The sequence below is a fragment of the Dioscorea cayenensis genome, chromosome 7 (assembly GCF_009730915.1).
Source record: "Dioscorea cayenensis subsp. rotundata cultivar TDr96_F1 chromosome 7, TDr96_F1_v2_PseudoChromosome.rev07_lg8_w22 25.fasta, whole genome shotgun sequence".
Taxonomy (NCBI): Eukaryota; Viridiplantae; Streptophyta; class Magnoliopsida; order Dioscoreales; family Dioscoreaceae; genus Dioscorea; species Dioscorea cayenensis.
This window is the reverse complement of record NC_052477.1, coordinates 14,004,317-14,027,346: the sequence shown is the minus strand read 5'-3', so window position 1 is coordinate 14,027,346 and position 23,030 is coordinate 14,004,317. Positions and strand designations below refer to the sequence as shown.

The following is a 23,030-nucleotide window of genomic DNA, read 5'->3' as shown; positions in this document are numbered from 1 at the left end:
AATATAATTTTTATAAATTTTAGATTACCAACTAACTTTAACTAACTCTCTTAATGCATGTGATTTAATTAAAATGCACAAGTAAAAAGGACAGGAGTAATTGTTTTAAAATACTATTATGAGACACATGACACTTTTCCAATTGGTTGTTGCTTTGACTTTGTGGGGTTTTTTTTTAAAGCTCACTTCGATTATGATTTAATCTAAAGACATGACAAGATATGTCGAACCCCTATTATGATCTAATCACATGTTCCTATAGTTTAATAAATTAAGACAATGTCATTTATAATAGGAGCTCCACATATCTTATCATCCATTTACATGTCCTTATGAATTAAGCACATGCACCTATCCATTAATTAATGAATAACCAACCTAGACATTGTTATATGATAGTCAGTAGAATCAATCATAATCCATCTAGGGTGTTAGTTTCTTTATAACCCTTCATTACTTCAAACCATTAATAAGAAAGGTGTGTTTATATATATATATATATATATATATATATATATATATTTAAAAAAAAAAACTTACAAAGTCTAAGATCATGAAACGTTTTTAAAAATTTCACTAAATAATATTATAAATTTTCTTCAAAATCAAATTTGAATGTGCACATTAGCAAGGAAAATATATAATTCAATCTCATTTTTGTAGTATCATTTTATTAGCTTTTCAAAATTATTATAGTTCCAAATATTCATTTACGTTTTTTATGACCTTTTAATTGAAAAAAAAAACTATATACAAAATTATGCATTGCATTGATAATTTTAAAACTATCATGTATCACTGAAATGATATATATATATATATATATATTACACACATGAGTGAGAAAACTCCATTGTCTGACTATCTTTGAGATGAGTCCACAACAATCATTTGTCCAAATGAGATATGAAAAGATGACAACTTTTGTGAGTTTGCATTCATTCACATGTGTTTCTACAACAATCACATAGCATTCATTCACATGTGATTATACAACAATCATATGTCGTTAACCACACAATTCTATATAATACTTAGTTGTGTCGTTCATGATTCATCATGCCTATTAATTTCTTTGGAGCCCGCCATTAGCTCAAAACATCAATCACAAGGTATGTGAAGCCCTTCGGTCTTTTTTATTTTTCTCATTTTAGAAATTTTCTTTATTCCTTTTTACTTGTCAATTTTAGAAAATTGTAAAGCATTAAATATTATTTTTCCAAATTTATTGTTTATATTTAATATATACTTCTAGAACTTCTAATAAATTGTATTAAACTACACTTTTTTTAAAACATATTTTAAATAAGGGTAATATAAGAAAGTTAATCTAATTTTTATAAATTTTAGATTACCAACTAACTTTAACTAACCCTCTTAATGCATGTGATTTAATAGTCAGTAGAATCAATCATAATTCATCTAAGGTGTTAGTTTCTTTGCACCCCTTCATTACTTCAAACCATTAATAAGAAAGGTATATTATATATATACATTGTGTTTGAAGAAAGCTTACAAAGCCTAAGATCATGAAATGTTGTTGAGAGTTTCACAAATAATAATCATAATTTTTATTCAAAATCAAATTTTAATGTGAACATTAGCAAGAATATATATTATTATGACTTAATCACATGTTCGTATGGTTTAATAAATGGAGATAAAGTCATTTATAATAAGGGTTCCACATATCTTATCATCCATTCACATGTCCTTACGGACTAAGCACATGCACCTATCTCTTAATTAATGAAGAGCTAACCTGTACATTGCTATATGATGGTTAGTAAAGTCATTCATAATCCATCTTAGGTGTTAGTTTCTTTGCAACTCTTCATTACTTCAAACCGAAAGATATGTTTTTAATATATATATATATATATATACACACACACATATGTATATATATATATATAGAGAGAGAGAGAGAGAGTATTTTTTTTATGAAAGCTTACAAAGTCTAAGATCATGAAAAGTTTTTAAAATTTTTACAAATAATATCATAATTTTTCTTTAGAATCAAATTTGAATGTACACATTAACAGAGAAAATATATAATTCAATCTCATTTTTGTAGTATCATTTTAATAACTTTTCAAAATTATTATTGTTCCCAAATTTTCATTTAATTTTTTTAAGACCTTTTATCTAAAAACAAACCTATATGCAATATTATGCATGTATTACATTAATATTATTAAAACTATCATGTATCACTGAAATGATATATATATATATATATATATATATATATATATATCACTCACGAGTGAAAAAACTCCATTGTCTGACTATCTTTGAGATGAATCCACAACAATGCTTTTCCATATGAGACATGAAAAAAAGACAACTTTTATGAGTTTGCATTTATTCACATGTGTTTTTATAGCAATCACATAACATTCATTCACATGTGATTCTACAACAATCACATATCATTACCCACACAATTCTATATAATACTTAGTTGAGTCGTTCATGATGCATCTCTCCTATTAACTTATTTGAATCCCTCCATTAGCTCAAAACATTAATCACAAGGTATGTATATATATACATGTATAAAGTTTTTAATTTTTCTTTTATAAAGGCTAAAATCATATTTGGATGTGTACATTAGTAGAGACAATATATAATTTAAAAACTTTTCTTTTATAAAGCCTAAGAACATATTTGGATGTATACATTTAGTTGGCCTAGATTCACACAATAGAATATTATACTTAGTGAAGGGCATGACATATATGGCTATATCTATTTCTATCCCCTGGTGTCCTAAAAGCTTGATACATGGCACAATGTTTTGTTTTGGGTTTTTTTTGTCTTTTAGTTTAGTTTAGTTTAGTTTTCTTTTGTTTTTTATTTTATTTTTTTGTTGTCAGGTTCTAAAGTAATCACTCTCTTAGTCATTCTCTTCCCACATTTTTATTATTAATAAACAATTAAATGGGCATATCTGTTTTGTTTATTTGTGTTCATAATTAATTATTAGATATTTAAAATATATCATATATATTATATAAATATGATAATAGTATACAGTTATTATTATGTAATATTACTAATGAATATTAATATCTTAAACAAAACATATTATCAAAGATATACAAATTTTTTTTCAAATTCAAACGTTAATGAATTAGTGTAGAGAGTGCAATTTTTATTATTAAGTTAAAAAACAATACATCCACATTTGCATCAGTTAGAGAAAAAAAATATATAGAAGATGGCATACAGGTTTGGCACAATAAATAAAAATGTTCAAAAGTCACCATGAGCTAGATGCATGCATGATTGAATGAGTCCTATTAAGCTACTATTTAATGCGTTATTCTTAAGTCGTCATTATTCAAAGTCACCTTGAGCTATGTTTGTGCAAGCTTGAATTATTCACCTTGAACTACTATTCTATAGGGTCCACATTTTTTTTTATTCATGGATAGCTCCATTGTCTGGATTAACAATGTTTTGAAGATGTGATAATGAAGTATAGACAAATAATTCCACTTTCAATGCAAGCAATATTTATCATAATATGGCAAAAGAACAAAAATATTATGGTTGAGGTTACATTACTTTAGAACATGGGGAAAAAATACACACAATGCTCCATGTGTCTTTTTTTTATAATACCATGGGACAAAACATTGGGCCCATTTCATAAAGATTTACAACCATGTGTCCATAGTTCAGCTTTAGTCCATTACACCTCCCATCCATTATTTTCCAATACATATTTAGATGTTAGACACCTGTCATTTATGTTTTCAATAGCCAGGATTTAAACTTGATTGATACCTCAAAATTTAATACAACTACACATTTAGTGGACGACAAGTGCTGAAACTACTATCCTGAAAACCAAATTTAATGCAGTAATGAAGAGAGTAAATGCAATGCAATAGTGCTATTTTCAACCATAATATATAGGTAATGCTATATAGAACGAAAAGATCACACGAAACCAGCCACACGAATGATGTGGCTGGTGATGTGTCAATTTTTTTAATTAAAAAAAGGAGAAATTAGGGGAGAAATTAGGGCACAGGTTTTCTATCTCTCGTGTGCGACTCTCTCTCTATCTCTTTCTTGTAAGGCTCCCTGCCGCCGCTTCCCTCCCCCGCTCCCGACCACCGCTCCCGACCTTCGCTTCCCTCCCCTGCTCCCGGTCGCCGCCCCGCTCTCGTTTGGCTTTGAAGAGAAACTAGGGCACAGATCGGCCCTAGTTTCTGTCTATCTCGTGTGGGACTCTCTCTCTCTCTCTCTCTCTCTCTCTCTCTCTCTCTCTCTCGTGTGGCTCTGTGCTCCCGGCCTCGCCTCTCCCCTACTCCCGCCTCCCTCTGGCTTTGAAGAGAAACTAGGGCACAGATCGTGCTATGGCTCTCTCTCTCTCGAGTGTGGCTCAGGCTCACGCCGCTCGACCCGGGAGCGAAACAGCACAAACGAGCGGGAGGTGGAGGGAGCACGGGGAGCGGGGAGATGAAAGACGAGAGCACAGACAGAGAGAGAGAGAGAGAGAGAGAGATCCAAACGAGAGAGAAGAGAGACTCACGTGCTAGTTCTTCTCCTTTTATTTTTTTTAATTAAAAAAAATTGACACGTCACCAACCACATCATTCGTGTGGCTAGTTTCGTGTGATTACTTTGTTCTATATAGCATTACTCTAATATATACCATTTTCACCATTCTTTTCTAATGTTATTGACAAATAGAACCTTAAGTTAATGTATTTTTAAATTGCCCTGACTAGCCCTTGAATCATATGGTGGTTCTTCATTCCCATTAGTGTATTTTTAAATTTATGCTTCTCTGACATTATTGTCAAATAGAAACAACCAAAGTCAGTTATGGTCCTTGCATACATTACTTTATGTTGGGAATCTTCATGGCCATGGCGACATACTTTACTATCACTTGATTTTATATTGAGCAAGAACATAAAACATACAACACATGTAAACTACTATATACTGACATGAGATCCTCTAGGCCACATATTTTTATTTGTCCATATATACATTTCTTTAAGGGTGTCCAGAATAAAAAGCATTAATCTAGCCACAGAACACTAATGAGACCAAATTGAAATTTAATAATCATATATGTAATTCTTAAATGAAATTTAACTCACTCAAATCACATTTAAATCTAAAGATAGAGACATAGCGCTAAATAATCAAACCTAAATGGAGTGCCCTAGTTGTTGCGCCTGGAGGGAAGGTCTGCACTTCAGAGTTTCGAGGAGAAGTGGATATTGGGGAAGATGGTTGGAAAGATCAAAGGGTGTTGGGGTAGAGGGATTGGGGAAGATGGCTGGAGTGAAATTGACAGGTTATGGATGGAGTTCGGTTGCAATTCTTCTGTGGTTGGTGGGCTAGGACTGGAGGGAGAGGATGGGGGATAAGGATGAAGGGAGAGGGCTATCGGGTTCTGATCTTAGATCGAACCCGTTTATTTAGATAACAAGTGGAAAAGAAAAAAATAATTTTTTTAATAATATTTAATTGGTGAAAATGCCACATTAGCAAAAACAGACGGAGCAAGGAACGACCGTGAGGGGCCCGATTTCAAAGTTTTCAACAATAGAGGGATCCATGGAGGCCAAATTAGAATACATGGACTAAATAGGGTATTCTATTTTTTTGCTCTTCCTTTGATTATTTGACAAAAATAAATCATATATATATATATATATATATATATATAAATAATGATAGAAATTTTGATAAAAAAAAGTTAAAGTTTGTTGCAATTATTTTGATAAGAAAAAAAATAATAGAGTTTAGGATTTTTAAATGTAAAATCGGTCCTATTGATGTAGAAAATAATACAATTTATTTTTTTAGAAAATAAAAAAATATATAAATATAAATATAAAATACTAATTTTTTTTAAAGAAAGTTTGTTCAATATTTCAATTGAATTTTATCATATGTAAAGAAGATATTAATTAAGTTTAAATCATGGTTATTGAAAACATAAATGACACATATCAAACAATGAAATATATATTACTCCATCCGTTCCTTTTTATCTGTCGTCAATAACCGAATCTCACATACCAACAAAGTTGATTATTTCACATAATTTAATAGAAAAATTAGTTATCTTTCAAAAATTAGCTCTAATTTATATGTTCACATTTCTCTCTCCTATTAAATTTGAAGAAGAGAATTGAATAAAGTGTTAAAGTAACTTTGGAAAAAAAATTAATAAATGCTTATTGATGTTAAAAAATGACAGATAAAAAAAAACATGGGTTTATGATGATAAAAAAGAACGGAGGGAATAGAAAGTAATGGATGAAAGATATAATGGACTGAAGTCGAACAATACTTATCATAATATGGCAAAAGAACAAAAGCATTAGGATTAGTGTTATATTACTTTAGAACCAATTGGAAAAGATAACGTAATCCTGTATAGATTATTTATATACATATATATATATATATATATAGATTCTCCAAAAAAAATAAATAAATAAATCCATACAAAGCCAGCGTGGCCCGTCTCATTGAGAGGGCTTGACCGAATACCCTGCCGATTCCCTTCGATCTGGGCGCTGTTTTTGGAAACCGGGAGCTATGAACTAATGCGAAGATGAGCCTGCCTCCAAATGTGAGATGTCCTCCCGATTGAAGAGGGAGGAGTGCAAGCGCACCAAGCATGACTCCGTCTTCTCTAAGTGGCAGGTTTTTCCCTCTCTCTATTTCTCTCTGTTTTTTTTCCTTTTTCCTTGAATTTCTTGGTCCTAATCTGTTCCTATGTCTCTTTGCTGTTTTTTTTTTAGTATTTTCTAATCGATAGATTTTGTCCTGTATGATTGTTGATGTTTTTGTTTCTGAATCCTGTTCTGAGACCATTTGGAAGTGTATGATTAGAGTATTCATCTCTGGCAAACATGATTATGAGGATCTATTGATGATTTTATGATGCCTGTGTAGTGTGACATTGTTGAAATTGGAGATGAGGCTTGAATTTTAAGTTGTTATTTTGATGGTAGGCATGGCATGGTTGTTGAAGTTTTTGTTTCAGCACCCTGTTCTTTGTGGCCAAGATGGAAATGCTTAACTGGGATGAGTTGAAACATTGTGCTTTGTGTGATATTGTTGCAATTGGAGATGAGGCTTGGCTTGTCAATTGATCAATGTGATGGTAGAAATAGCATGGTAGTTGGAAGTTTTTGTTTGACAATCCTGTACTGAGACCACTCGGTGAGAGTGTCTCTTCACCAAATCTATGCTTGGATTGTCAATTGATCAATGTGATGGTAGAAATAGCATGGATTTAGGTACTTTATAGATTGTAAGCTCGGTTGGAATGAATCTATGCTTTTGAAGTGATTCAAGTATGTTTTCAACAATGGCCATTTGACTTTGACAAACAAGATTATAATTTATAAAGCTCAATATTATTTTTGTGTCTGAGAATTGTTATGATCATTATACTATTGATTTTTGAGATAATTGAAAATGAAGATGAGTTTAAATTGTAAATCTATTAGTTAGAGGGTATTGTTTATACTTTTGGTGGTTTCATAGAAAATATGCAATATTTCAGGTATTGTGAACACTGTCACGGATCTATGTCTTATCATCTGAACAAAGCTAGGAAAATGGCAAAAGTAGGAAGCTAATCGTAGCCTGGGTTGCAGACAAAGTTCAACTTGACTAATTTAGAAAATGATAAATCATAAAGGCTAACCACACACACACGCATGCGCTCACACACATGCCAAAGAAATTCGCCATTCTTATGAGATCTATGTGAACGTTTGCTTTGAGGTTGGAGTTGGTCCATAAATACTTCCTTTGTAAAAGATTTATAAGGCCCAACTTCAGTGAATCAGTGATAATTACGCTCCCAACTGTCAAGCTTCCCATTTGTAGTCTTTAAAAATTCATTTCATCTGATCTCCATTGTGAGAGTTGTTATAATCTAAAAACATTTAATGAGTAACATGACCAGGAAGTGTTATGTGGTTGACAATTACCTCCATACCAACATCTCCTCAAACCACATGTTTTTTGTAAGTGATTGTTTGGCTGTTCAGTTGTGTTATAAAGAAGGCAATGCACCATCTCCTTAGGCAACATCCTTTGTGCAACATCATGAACTGAACAAATACAACTTTATTACACCTATTGCAAGTAATAAGGGCTCCCCTCTGTAAGTTGCCATTAAAGTTCGACAAATCATACAATTTAAGTACTATTTTCAAGAACTTGCTATACTTTTGATTGTTATATTTCATAGATGGGATGCAACACATAAAGTAGCATTCATTACATTAATCTCTTGGGTAATTTTTTATCCATGGTGTATAGATAGCATTCATTTGAAATCCATCAAGATATTTGAGTATGTTAGTGCCATTATGTATCAGTTACTTATTGTGGGGTTTATGTGTTCTTATTTTGCGTTTAATATGTGGACATTCTGGTATAAACAGTTTGATTTCCTTCCTCATGATAAAGAAACCACAGATGTGCTCGCAGGTTTAAATGATTTGAGAATGATTTGTAATATAATTGTTGTTGACCTCTAGTTTTGGGTCTCATCTTCCATAGGAATGCTTGAATGTGATTTAAAATCTAATTGTACGTTCAAAGGCTTGGGAGGGTGGAACATAGGAATCAACAGAGTTCATCATTATCAGCTGACTGCCTTATCATTTGTTTAGACAGAATGATTGCTCATAATATGAAGTTCTTGCCCAATTTGACGGTCAGGTCAGTTGATCCTTAGGAAATGGAACTGATTGCAGTTTTACAAGTTTAGCTAGAACTAGGCCATAAAGGACAAGTACATTATTGCCATATTAGAGATGCCTGAAGTAGGATCAAAATTGGATATTGATGAAAGTTACAAAATCTATTTGATCTTTGGCAAATCTGCAAACTCATGAAATAATGTGATACACAAATATTTTCTTTTGTTTAATAGCTAATTAATGATGAAAATTAAATGGATGGTATAGAATCTGCTTACCATTATTAGAAAAAAAAAATATTACATAGTTATTTTGTTAGATAACTGTCTTAAGTATATTATTTTTGCCTATTTCCTATTGAGGATATGCAAGAGAAAAACATGAGAAGAGGCTAGAGTGTTAGATGATGGAATATCAAAGGCTTAAAGCATAAGAATTTAGGAATTGATTTATAAAGATCATGTAGAGAATAAAATAGCAACCAGATATATATTTTGCTAAGCCGTTGGTAATGTTGTGAAGAGATATATAATGCGGTTTATCTGAGATTAGACAATTACAGGCACTAGAAATGAAGAAAGGTATAATAGTTTGCAAATTGGTTAAGATAATTTTTAAATGGATAATGGAAAATATATATTGTCAACTTACCATATTGATGGAGGAAACCCACAAATTTATCTGAAAATCAGTACTTCTATAGAAAAGATAAAGATGTTATTGTTTTGGAGCATAATGAAGTTCCACCGTAAAGGTATTTTGTTTCTTAGGTGCTCCATAAAGTGTTAGGGGTTGTTGCTAACTTTTAATTGACCAATTTTGTGACATTTTTAATTTTAATTATTTTTTATTGCAAAACTTTTAATTGTGAAATATCTAAATGAAAAATGGAGAAATGCTCAAATAGGAGGAAAATATTATATTGGCATCCATAACTATTCTATAATAATATCCATACTTTCATTTTTCCACATGACTAATTACTATCCAAAACTTTGAAAAACATTGTAATTTACTCTTAGAAATTCATAACAATCATGCAGTAGACATCATCTCATACTTCCAATCCAATCTGACGCTGAAATATTCCAATAATACCAAATAGAGTAAAATTATTAATGCCTCCCCAGCTCTATTTTTAAAGCGCTAAGTTCTTATGATTTCAAAACTCACATGGGAATCACTAAAGTTATATAATTATATTAGTGCACTTGCCTGTTGTATAGAGCGTAATGCTGTATACAAAATTGACACAACAACTTCGACAAATACTTGTGACATATATGATCAATGAATTTTTTGAACTACCTCTCCCCCTACTTGTACTACCAAATTTATAAATAACACAGCAACTTCAACAAAGATGCAGTTCTAGCCCACTAAAATATCGATGCACTTACCCCAATGCTAATTGCAAATCCATTGTTGTAGCAAATATGTTCATGTCCTCTAAATGCCATGGCCTACTCTTTGTATGTAACTGCATTCATTGTCATGCTGTTGTCTGTATTTCACATCCCCTTCCTCCCAGCCCTCCAACCACCCCTCCCACCTCTACCTCCTCCTCCAGCACCACAAAAGGCTGTATAAGGACAAGTGCTAGCAAATTTCTTTGCTGCACATCCGTTCTGGATTCTAATCTGAATGATAATCTATTGAATGAACCAGTCTTTTACATTGAAACTTCCCCCAACTCAAACCAACCAAGTAATACAGTTCTTGAAAGATAAAGATTTAAGGTTAAAGGACAAGGGAGTTGATCTGCACCAATCGTCAGGCCAAATGAATGACTTATTCCCTCTTCAAAATCTCGACATTTTTTTTTTTGAAAGAACCACATGTCGAATGAGTAATATTTATTATATGGTGGCTAATGGTTATAGTGGTTAGCTTTAATAGTATGTGCCAGTGAAGCATCTTGCACACTCAACGCCCTCACCGGCATTCTGTTGGAAAATTTTTGAGCTTCTAATACAAATGATGGTTGAAGCCCTAGGGCAGAAGGCCTAGACTAAGTAGAGCCGGGAAATGATTGTGGACTTTTGCAGTGTTACGACTTATGAATCTTGATTCCTTTCCTAGTCTTCTTAGTCTTCCCTCTTTTTACCTCTCATCTCCATCTTTTGTCCTTATTAAAGTCTTAGCCTGTCTTTCGGTTTTCTAATTTGTGCTTAGCGGTGAGTTACTTTTTTTTTCTTTCTTTTTTTTACTGATATGGTCTTATAAAGATGAGAAATTGTTTATATATTAATGCAAAAACTGTAGACCTTTGCGGTTTACCGTTTAGGAAAGGGTTTCAATTTATTATTTACAATTTAAGGTTTAGATGATAAACTGAAACTAAGTTTTTTTTTTTTTAAAAAAAGATAAAGATTAGAAAAGAGAAAGAATGACGTGGATGGTAACTTGGCATCCATATTATTTGGAAAACTATTCGAGAAACCTATTATGTAAAAATTTCATTACTCTTGCCTGTATACTTCAGTAATCATTCTTATTTACTTATGTAACCCCTTACACTAATAGTCAATTAAAAAAATTATTAAAAAATAAATTATTCCTTACTCTTTTCTCTTATTCATTTTGGGAAAATAAAAATTTGGTGATAAAACAAAAAATGAATTTGTATTTTGATAAACTTCGTTAGTTAATTTTCAACCGTAAGGTCATATACCCAATTAATATTGTTTTATAAGAGTATATAAGCAAATATGATTTTTATGAGGGTACATTAGCAATTATCCACTTTTGCAAGTGTACACATTCAGTTTTCTCTATTTTATAATTTTTATTTTTAATCTCTCATTCTCATTCTAATTGCTCATTTCAGGCTACAAGTTGTGCCTCCATCTTTACCTTCCTTTTTTCTTATTTTATTTTATTTCACGATATGCACCATTACAAGTTTACAGTTTAACTAAATAGTTCATGTTCTTGTTGGATTAGTCTGGTCTAAATGAGTCATGCACATGTTAGACACCATTACTTGGTATGTAAACCAGTCTGAGTTTGGGTCGCATTGAAATTTGACCTGATCCGAGCATGACCTTTCTTTCCGAACATATTCATCAAATTATGATCATTGCATCTATAGCTTAGTTTGACACAGAATCAGGAAGTGGTGTGTGGATCTTGGATTTCTGGTAAGTACATTAATAGCCATTTGTTTCTCTGATGTGCCATTGCATAATTTTAGGTTTTTGCATAAAGTTTGCCTCGAGGCATAAAATCTTTATAGCAAAATGGGTCGTGTCTAATCAGGCCGTGTGAAAATTGTAATCATTGCTTATTTGGATTCAAAATCATTAACTAGACTATGAGTTTTGGATTTCTAAGTGTGCTGTTAATCTAATAGTTATTACTTTCAGAGTGTACAATCACAAACTTTTAGGCTTTTGGCTTGGAGGATGTTTCTAGACCATAAAATCTTGAGAACAAAACGGTTCATTATCAACATAGTCCAATGTTACTTGGACAAATTTATGTGGATGACGACACAAGGTATTTATTGTGGTGTATTTCTTTTACATATAACCAATACCTCTCATTTCCCTCTTCTGTTCAGATTCTCATCGGACCTAGAGACTGGGAAGATCATGCCTTGGGCAAAGATGGAGTTGAAAGATATAGAATCCATAATCTTCCTCCATGCTCTTCATGCCCTGGGCTCTATGAGCTAGGCATATCTGAAATTCCCAGAGAAGGCCATAAATCTCGAGGACATCCATCAGATGGCATTGTTGTCGTCTACCTTGGACAAGCAGATAATGTCAGAGCCCGACTTCAACAGTACGGTCGTGCAGGATCCCATTTAGAAAGGGGGAATTCAATTGTGTGCGCAAATAACAACAAAGACCTTTGCCTTGTAAAAGGACCTGGTTTATTCAAAGAAGTATTCTCAAAGGGCTATTCTGTCTTGTTCAGATGGGCTCCAGTAAGTATGGTGGTTACTTTCTGTTAATCAGATGTCTTGCCTTTTTCTAATAGTAATAGCAGGTGGTAACATCTAAACTTATGGAATTTGACATTTAAAATTAAAATTCACTGCATGACTTCATTCTAAATCTGATAAATATTTATAATGGTAATATTATCCTTGACAGTTCTCTACATTAAAATTTCCAATCTCAACATATAGTTTGTGATCAATTTACTTTATCTGCAACAGTTGCATGCTTAAACCTTTTTTGGGAAATAGTTCTAGATAAGATTGAATGGTTTAAGTCATGTGTTCATGTCAATTACCATTTATATAGTCATTTTGCAAAACCTTCAACAGTATGCTGATTCATTCACAAACTGAAAATTAAGGTTAAGATGGGCAGCCTACTAAATCTTGCTTCACATAAAACTCAGTAATTTAGTCTGTTAGTTAGCTAAGGTGGAAGACATAGTTCCCTCCTTAAGGTCTATATATCTCTCTTTTAAGTTTGAGAACAATATGAAAGCAGTATGAGCTAAACACAATGCATTATTTTGTAGCATAGATATTATATTGCTGGAAAGACTAATAATTACAGCTGGATGTTCCTTGATAACTATTTCTTTCAGACATAGAAAATTTCCAGAATGAATATTCAACCTCGATTGTAGCAAATTGATTCTTGCTATACATAAACAGTAAGCAATTTTGTAACTTGGGCATGCATTATTACAAGCTCAGACAATACCTAAACTGGTTGATGATTATTGGAATATTGAGCAAAGACCAATATAAACACAAGCCTGGACATTGTCTGCGGTCCTGTTACTGAAAATGCTAAAATGCTCAAATCATAGGTCAATGGTCCTGCTTTTCTTTTTTTGTTTAATTCATTCCAAGAATAAATCATAATGCAACAATATATTATTGCTGACCTCTTCCATTAGATTTATGCATATAGTCTGACATGAAATCTAACATGTGTCCGTCAAAAAATGAGATTGCTGGTTAAGGTTTTCATTATGCAACATCATAGCTCTCTTTTATTGTTGATGCTTAATAGTTAAGAGCTTTTTTTTTGTGTTTGCAGATGATAGACAAGAAAGAAGCTGAGAAGATAGAGAGCAAGTTGCTTAGTACCTTTGATTATGCATGGAACACTCGTGCAAATGGTACCAGTCGTCGTGAAGATGTACTGAATAAGATTTCTAGCACTATGACTGGGCAACCAATCCCCAAAGTTCTAAAAAATCTTCAAGAATGGAAACAGTTAACATTCAATAAGAAAAGTGGGAATAAAGATCAGTGGAAGTGTTCCACCTGATAAATTAGGATCCTCCAATTTTCTCAAACATTATCTTATTCCTCTAATACGTAAAGTATCAAAAATTCTACCTCAACCAAATGAAGGAGATGAGGTTCTTAGTTCAGAACATGACATATGTGGAGCAGCTAATGGTGATGGTTCTATTTGTAGAAGAAAACCTGTACTCAGAAACAAAAGGTGTATGCAGCACAAAGGAAAGAGGATCATTTTGTATGGGCATATAAAAAGCAAAGAAGTCTTACCATCAACATACAACTCATCACTGGTTGGTTTGCTTATAGAAGATAACTCACTTTGTATGGAGTTACCCTGCAATGAAACACAACAATGCGAAAAGCTAAGGGAAATAAGTCCTATTGAAAATCTAAAGACTGAGGATGAATCCTTAGATGTCGAATATGATCATAGTAAAGAATATCAAATCTGCAGGGTGCTTCTTAGAGATGGGAATATTTGTAGAAGCAAGCCTTTTCCAGGAAGAAAAAGGTGTGAAGATCATAAAGGCATGAGGGTCACTGGAATCATATCAATGACAACCAAAGAATGCTTGGCAAAAGAAATATCATCTGACACAGAACTTGATCCTTGTGAAGAATATCAGATATGTGGGGTGTTCCTTGGTGATGGTGACGTTTGTCAGAGCAAGCCTTTTCCAGGGAGAAAAAGATGTGAATATCATAAAGGCATGAAGGTCACTGGAATCATATCAATGACAACCAGAGAATGTTTGGCAAAAGGAATATCATCTGATACAGAACTTGATCCTTGTGAAGATTATCAGATATGCGGGGTGTTGTTTGGAGATGGTAATGTTTGCCAGAGCATGCGTTTGCCAGGAAGAAAAAGGTGTGAATATCATAAAGGCATGAGGATCAATGGAATCATATCAAGAACACCCAGAGAATTCTCTATTGCAAAGATAACACCATCTGATGGAGAACTTGATCCTTGTGAAGGAAATCAGATATGTGGAGTACTTCTTGGAGATGGGAATGTGTGTAGGAGCAAACCTTTTCGAGGGAGAAAAAGATGCGAAGATCATAGAGGCATTAGAGTCGATGGGATCACATCAAGGACAACCAGAGAATGCTCTATCACAAAAAAAGTATCTTCTGGTGCAGAAATTTTTCATTGCCAAGAATATCAGACATGTGGAGTGTTCCTTGCAGATGGCAATGTTTGTCAGCGAATACCTATTCGAGGTAGAAAAAGGTGTGAACATCATAAAGGCAGGAGGATATCAAGGATTACATGTCAATGACAGCCAGAGAATGTTTAATGGCATTATCAGATATATGAGATTTTCTTTGGAGATGGGAATTTTGATGAACACCGGATAACATGTCATGCCGGAAGGAATATTGTCTTCTGTGGTATACAATAGAACAGCGGTTCTCTGTATGAAGTAACAAGAGATGTAAAAAGCAAAACAAAGGATGGGCCACTTGATGCCTGTATTCGCACATTGATGAGTTCTCATCGAGCCCATGTCAATGGCTGCTAGAGAATGCTCCTCCCAAACAGGGATATAAATTATCTGCACACTAGATTTGTTCATAAGTCCATTGAGAATAAGATCACAGTTGCACTCGAGTCCATTAGAACTAGATTCATCATGGATTTAATTTCTTTTTTTTTTCCCCCTGTAGGAATATGGGAATTTGCACATATATTTTATATTTTAATCGTGAGTTTGTGAAATGAACATTATGTCAGTTGTATTATTCAAATCCTGACAGATTGAGTTTCCAGGAACATGCAGATAATATGCAGATAACATGATGAAGAAAATGATCAAGTCAGAAAAAGTGGTATTCATTTGTGCCTCAAATCTCTACATTACAAATTCAAATCTCTGTATAGGGAAAAAGAATTTTCATTGTTATCTTTTACAATGTACCTTCTCAATGAACACAGACAGCATTCAGCAGCACATGAGCAAGCATCAAGTCGACAAAATACTGATGCCCAACCAACCCATCCCGCCACCGTGCCTTCGCCGGAGCCCGTCCATAATGCGTACCATCATTACAACGGTTATCAAAATGCCAAGGGAAAGTCATATCGAAATCATCAATCACCCCTCCATTCAACAAACCCTTCTCCTTGAGCTTCTCCAAGAACACACCATTGAAAGCCTCCATCTTATTCGGATTGAATGCCATGTCTCTAGCATACCCTCCGGTTGCGATCGTCGTCCTATAGAAAACTCTAGTATCATTTCTCTTCATCCTCACATGCCTAACAATCTCATCCCAAAACCCGGCTGCAAACTCAGCCCCGCCCACAAACGCCCGAATACTACTCCAGTAAACTCCATCATGCAATCCAGAATTCAAAATCAGAACATCAGGTACTTGATCTTCCAAAAAATACTTCCAAATCAACTCCCTGAACTCCTTATTCTTCAGAGATTGCAGTCCCTAAGTAATTCATACTGTCATTCCAATGCCCATTGAAAATGCTAGTGATCCTCACAGTCTGAGACAGATTCTTGGGGTTTGCAAATCTCAAATCAAATCTCCGAGGCACAGATTTGATTTCAGGCAATCCAAGAACAAAATTGAGTAAATTCCGAATAGTATCAACATGATTAGAGTCTCCCCAGAAGAAGAGCCATTTGCGATCAAGACAATTCCAAGCTAAATCTTGAGTGAAAATCCTGAACGAGCAGTGAGCAGAGTAGACCCAGCCATCGCTCTCCAGCGCGCCGATGGGCCCGTTGCACCACGGCGTCTCGCACGGGAAATCCAGCTCTAAGCACCGGTACCTGCCAGAATCATCAACGTCACAGCTCGGAGAGCTTGAGTTCATCCTCTTCCCATGGCGTGTCCACCTCCCTGTCCACAATTCTCTAAAAAAGTCACTACCTTTGCAGAGCTCCATTGATGGTGACAGTGAAGACGTCTCCTCTTCTTCTCGATAGAAATCGATTCTGATGTTCCTGAGTTGTTTGTGGAATTTGAATCGCTGGGGAGAGAACTTGAGGCCTTCAAAGCTGCGGAAAAGAAGGACGACAGTGAAGTTGAAAGTGCCGGAGAAATTTGGGTGGATTTGGAGCTGGAATGAGTAAGTGCCGTTGCCAAGGTCAGTGACGGGTGGGCGGGATTTCCAGGAGTGGCTGGAGAGGTCGGTCTCGAAGTAGTCGCCGCCGAAAGAGCGAGGTTGGCCGGAGTCATCAAGAGCTAGGATGAGAAACTCATGGACTTTTCCGGCAAGAAGTTTGATATTGGGAACAGTGTCATCATCAAGGCCCGGGATGAAGATGGAGGTGGTGCGGGAGTCGTCGGAGGAGAGCCAGCGAGAGATGAGAGTGGATGTGTAGTTTGGAGGGAATGGAATGGAGAGCCAAGTGTGGGCACTGGTGGTTGTGATGGTTGCGGTGGTGATGGTGGTGTTGAGAGGGGAGAAGGTGCCGAGATAGTGAGGAGGGTGAGGACGGGGAGGGAAGTGGAGGGTGGAGGTGTCAATGACCCAAATGAGGAGAAGGGTGGTGGAGAGGGCGGCGATAAGGAGCTTGGGAGGAAGCCACCGGGTGGTGGTGGTGGTGGTGGTGAGTTTGGATTTGGACATGGGGGTGGGAATGGAGATGGAGGGCAGTGAATGAAGGATGATATGATGATGATGGATGAAAGCAGCAGCCGTTAGAAGATGAAGAGGACAGGATGACAAGACAGGGAGAATGGGGTGGTGTGCCATGTGATTGGTTTTGCTTTGATTTTTGCATTGTTACTTGTAAGAAGTGGTATGTTTTATGAGTAAATGTACCTTTTTATTAATAATTTATTTTTTAAAAAATTACTCTGTTTTTTTTATTTATTGTTATTAACCGTATCTACATACCAAAAACTTTAATTATTTTACAAATTTTATATAAAATTAATTATTTTTTCTAAAATTAATCATAATATATATCTTTTACATTTCCATTTTATATTTAATTTAAAAAAAAATTAAATAAAATATTAAATATAATTTTTTTAAAAATAATAAATATTTTTTAATATTAAAAAATAACAGATAAAAAAAAATAGATTTGTAACGAGATAGTATTGTTTTTACATGTCGAGTTTTCTCGAATTTTTAACGACGGATTTTATGAATATATATATATATATATATATATATATATTAGAAAATATAGAATGTTTTTTTTTAATTTTCACTATTACAATAACTACCTTTGCATCCTTATTTTTCAACATCTGATCATAGGTTACACTGTAAATAGAGTTGAGAAATGAGTATATTACCCTTTCCTTTTATTTTTGCAACTATCATTGGATTAAAGATGATAATTGACCTCCATAAGAGATAGCGGAAGCTCAGAGTGGTCACTGATCCGGCGTCATTAATGTACTCAATGTAACGAAATTCAACACATCCCGACGTCCGCAGATTGAGAATTTGAGACATATAAAGGGACTAAATTTGCTTATCCTCAATCGATTAATTATAGTTGGACATACTAAATCTCATTAAGGCCAGATTGATGTTATATATATATATATATATATATATATATATATATATATTTGCTTGTATAGATATATAGACTTAAAACATCTTATATAATTTTTTAATGAAAATAATTTATCTATTTTTTTTTTTTTTAAATTATTTATGATTAATAGAATAGAGCAATGATATATTTACATACTAAGTTTACAGAATAAATTCATCGAAATGAAGTTGATGCTAAGTTGGTGTCCACATCATTCTTTCTCTCATAAATTTCAAATTCAAATAGTATAAATTATTAAGTTCTAAAGATTATAAATCATTGGAAAAACCCTATTTAAAATCCTAAAAATCTTAAGTCCAAATACTATAGAATCTTTTTCTCAAAATTCTAAAAAAATCTAAATCTAAATCCCAAATCCTAAACTTTAAAAGCTAAATCCTAATCCCTTAACTTCAAATATTTAACCTTAAACTCAAAACAATAAACTATAAAACCGCTTATGGGATTTGTGATTTATGATTTAGGATTTATGAAGGGAAGATTAAGGGGATAGATGATTAAAAAAACACAAATAGGAGAGACATGGACACCGACAAGGATAATAACTTGGTATTCAGGTCATTCTGATGACCTATTCGAGAAATCTATTATATAAAAATATCATTATTTAATAAAAAAGAGTCAACACAATAAATAACGACAACAAAAATCTCAAAATGAAAAGTAAAAGGATCTGGCAGCATTTACCAGGGATTCATTGTACAAAAGATATGAAATTACTCTAATTTATTGTGAGTAAAAAAATTAAAATAAAATAATTTTTATAAAAAATAGTGGTAATTGCCAAAAACACCCTGGAAGTTTTCAATATGTACAGTTTGCCCTCTTAATTTTGAGTATCCCTAAAAACCTTTTCTTTTTTAATTGACTTATTTTTCAAAACCCCACGTGAAACAGAGTTAGTTTTGGATTGATTGGATGATAATACCCCTTACTTAGGAAGTTGTGCAACCATCACATGGTTGGAAATGACCATAACGCCTTTTAACTGTAACCACTTTGGCCTGGTGAGATATAAGTTGAGAGGAACCTGAGAGAACTTCATTACTAGCGCAACCTTTGTCCTCTCTTCGCCTCCTCATCTTTCACCTCTTTGCCAAGCTTCTCATTCCTGGACATCCTCTCTTGGGCTCGATTTTCATTCGACTGATCGACCGTAGGAGAACTTCCAGTTTTCATTCCATACAAGTCATTAGTTAGCGCTTGGTAGGGAGGAAAGTTGGAACAAATGAAGAGGATCTGTGAATGTATTTTTTTAAAAATTTTTTTTGCCCATTTGATTTGTAATGTAATCGGTTACGAAGAAAGATATTTCGGTTTTATGGTGTAATTATGGGTTGATTGGGTAATTAGGAATGGCTAGGGTTTTGTTTATCATTTTTCTTTGCAACCCAAAGCGATAATGTTGTATTTAAGGAGATTTTTTTTCTTTGGACATGTCATTTGTTATGTAATCTCACATGTGTGTTTTCTTCATGGTGATGTTTAATTTGTATAATGTATGTTTTCTCCTTTAATTTGACATAATTACATTATGTGTGTTAGTTAGGTAAGTCATTTCCGTTTAACAATTTTTGTTTCTATTTAAGTTTATGAGTTTTCATGTAACTTTGGTTTTTTCTATTTAAGAAAACTTGTTCATATTGGTTCTTGTTTAAGTTTTTCTGGTTCCCGTTTAACAATTATTATTTCTAGTTATGCACATACTCTCATGCTAAATTAGAATTATTTTGTGTTTCATAGTTACTATGTCACTTAACTATTGTTATTTTTGCATAGTCATCGATAGGATGCAAGATCTTTGGTTGTGACCAGCCACGTGGTAGCGACTACAACGGACGCTTGCGAAGAACCTGAAATTCAAGTGCCAACAAATTAGTGTAAACGGTAACAAGTGTTCTTAAGCGAAAACAATGTACGTTAAGCATTATTAGATGTAATTAAAAGAAAACCTAATCAAATACGCAAGAACAAATCCATGCCCATACAAATCGTTGTCTAATATCCAACAACGAAACTTCAGATTGATTGGACCAGGGTTCATTGTAAGATCTTCTCGGAAGCAAGCATCGTTAGGACACATGTTGTCATTGCCACAAGGTAAGTATGCAATAAGTCATTGAGAATGTGTGTTATAATTTCACATTGTATGTTAACATGTGTCTGGTAAGTTGTTTTTGTTTAGAAAACTTTGTTTCTATTTAAGTTTATGTATTTTCGTGTAACTTTGGTCTTTTTTGTTTAAAGTAATTTGTTCTTGTTTAATAATATTAGTTATTGTTTAATTTTAGGGGTTACCTTTTGACATTATTACGTTTTGTTTAAGTTAATGCAGAAGCTGAATCTGAATCCCTAGTAAAATAGAAGATTAAATACAAACATAAAATATTAATTGAGAGAAAACAGAAAATCCTAACATGTACTTACAATGTGAACATAAAAGAGAGTCATGCAAGGAAGAGATAGTCGGCAAGGAAAAATATTATATGATTCAATCAATCACACCTTCTTTGGTATGATTGAGATCATCAATCAATCAATCACACATTCTTGGTATGATTCAAACATACCAAAGAATGTATGATTGATTGATCCTCAAATCATAACAAAAATGCATAATTGATTGATTCTCAATCATACCAAAGAAAGTGTGATTGATTGATCCTCAAATCATGTCATATAACATTATGTGATTACACGCTTAAAATATTATAGTTTTCTTTTATTCATACGTATTTTTATTTACATAATATTGTTATCATCTAATATAAGCCTTTTGTATTTATCATTAGTTATTTCTGTAATGACGAAACCATACTTAACCAACATGCATTAACTACTTAATTTGAATATACTTAATGAAATACATTCAATAGTTCCAAAATGCGTGACAAAAGCATTTGTACCAACATAACTAATCATTCATGCTTAGTCAGCGATAGGTCATTGAGAATGTGTGCTATAATTTCACATTATATGTTAACATGTGTCTAGTAAGTCGTTTTTATTTAGAAAACTTTGTTTCTATTTAAGTTTACACGTTTTCGTGTAACTTTGGTTTTTTCTATTTAAGATAATTTGTTCTTGTTTAACTATATTGGTTATTGTTTAAATAAACACATTAACATATTTTGATAAAAGTAAACATGTTAACTTAAACTGGAAATAATAATTTTAAATGAGACCCTGTAACTTAAACAAGAACCAATATTGTTAAACAGAAACAAGTTTTCTTAAATAGAAAAGACCAAAGTTACATAAAAACACGTAAACTTAAATAGAAACATGAAAACTCCCATCGCACACTGGCTACAAATTCGAAAACTCATTTCAATCTATGCAAGTCAAAGGTCATGCTTTAAGGTAGGGAGACAAGTTAGGAATGGATGAAGAAGATCAACAACGAGAATGCGCATGATTTATACGCAACCCAAAACGAGAATGTTGTGTTCAATGGGATCTTTTCTTTGGTTGTCTTTTATTATGCAAACTTACATGTGTGTATTCCATGGTGTCAACTTGGCAAGGAAAGAGATGGTCGCCAATGTCACATAAATGATCAAAAGGATGAAAATGGAAAAATACCAAGAAACCTTATAGGAGAACCAGAAAAACTCCAAGACACCAAATGGGAAGAAAAACTCCAAAACACGAAGTGGGGAACGATAAAACTCCAAGAGTCCAAGATGAAAAATGGTTCAAAGTACAATTTTTTTAAAAAAATGATGTGATTGGGCGATTCTTTTCCCACCATTGCCAAGGATAAGGCTGGAATTTCACTCAAACAAAGCTAGATGGAGTGAGCTGCAAGGGGCAAAAATGAAGTGAAACGAAAAGGAAGGGATGTCCAGGATGTTCATAACTTAGAGGGGTTGTTTGGGAAGATTTGAAATTCCTGAGAGTAAACAGTAATTTTTCCTAAAAATATTAGAAAGAATATAATTCAGATTTAACTCAACAAATAAATATAAATTATAAATGGTATTTTTTTAATTTAACTTTCTACATAATTTAGCTATTTTAGTATTTTTTGTATATGGTTGTCAAGTAGGGATGGCAATGGGTCAGACCGGGTCGAAAAGCGGGTTTTGTCATACCCGAACTCGAATCCGACGGGTTTTCAAAACTCCAACCCACACTCGCACCTGACAAGGAATCGGGGTAATCACGGAGATACCCGCCCCACCATGACCCTATTTAAAAATATTTAAAATGAAATTAAAATACCAAGTAGAAATTAAAAATTGTCAATCTAAAATCATAATTTTTTTTAGATAAACACTATAAAGTAGGAATTGAAATAGACATTTAAAGTAATATAAAATAAACAAATTCAACACAAAATAGACATTCAAAGTAAATAGAATAAGAACAAAAACAATTTGCTCTTAGAACAATAATGAAATTCATACATGTCTTTATGGTCTCAATATCACACCCTAACTTATAGAACATTCAAAGTAGGAATTGAAAATAAACATTCAAAATCAACACAAAAATTAAATATATATAATTAAGTATATTTGTTAATTAAATTTC

The 23,030-nt window shown here is 33.2% G+C and overlaps 2 protein-coding genes across 2 annotated transcripts; one reads left to right on the top strand and one right to left on the bottom strand.

Annotated features, from left to right (window-relative positions):
• The first annotated feature begins 6,520 nt into the window (after positions 1-6,520).
• LOC120264910 (protein EFFECTOR OF TRANSCRIPTION 2-like) lies at positions 6,521-15,715 on the top strand. Its single transcript, XM_039272800.1, is given in 4 exon segments — positions 6,521-6,696; positions 12,283-12,651; positions 13,730-13,959; positions 13,961-15,715. Coding segments are annotated over 4 exon segments (1,935 nt in total). The 5' UTR covers positions 6,521-6,627; the 3' UTR covers positions 15,228-15,715.
• Positions 15,716-15,757: 42 nt separating this feature from the next.
• On the bottom strand, positions 15,758-17,705 carry LOC120264908. The gene is given in 2 exon segments (XM_039272798.1): positions 15,758-16,389; positions 16,391-17,705. Coding segments are annotated over 2 exon segments (1,794 nt in total). The 5' UTR covers positions 17,666-17,705; the 3' UTR covers positions 15,758-15,870.
• Positions 17,706-23,030: the final 5,325 nt, after the last annotated feature.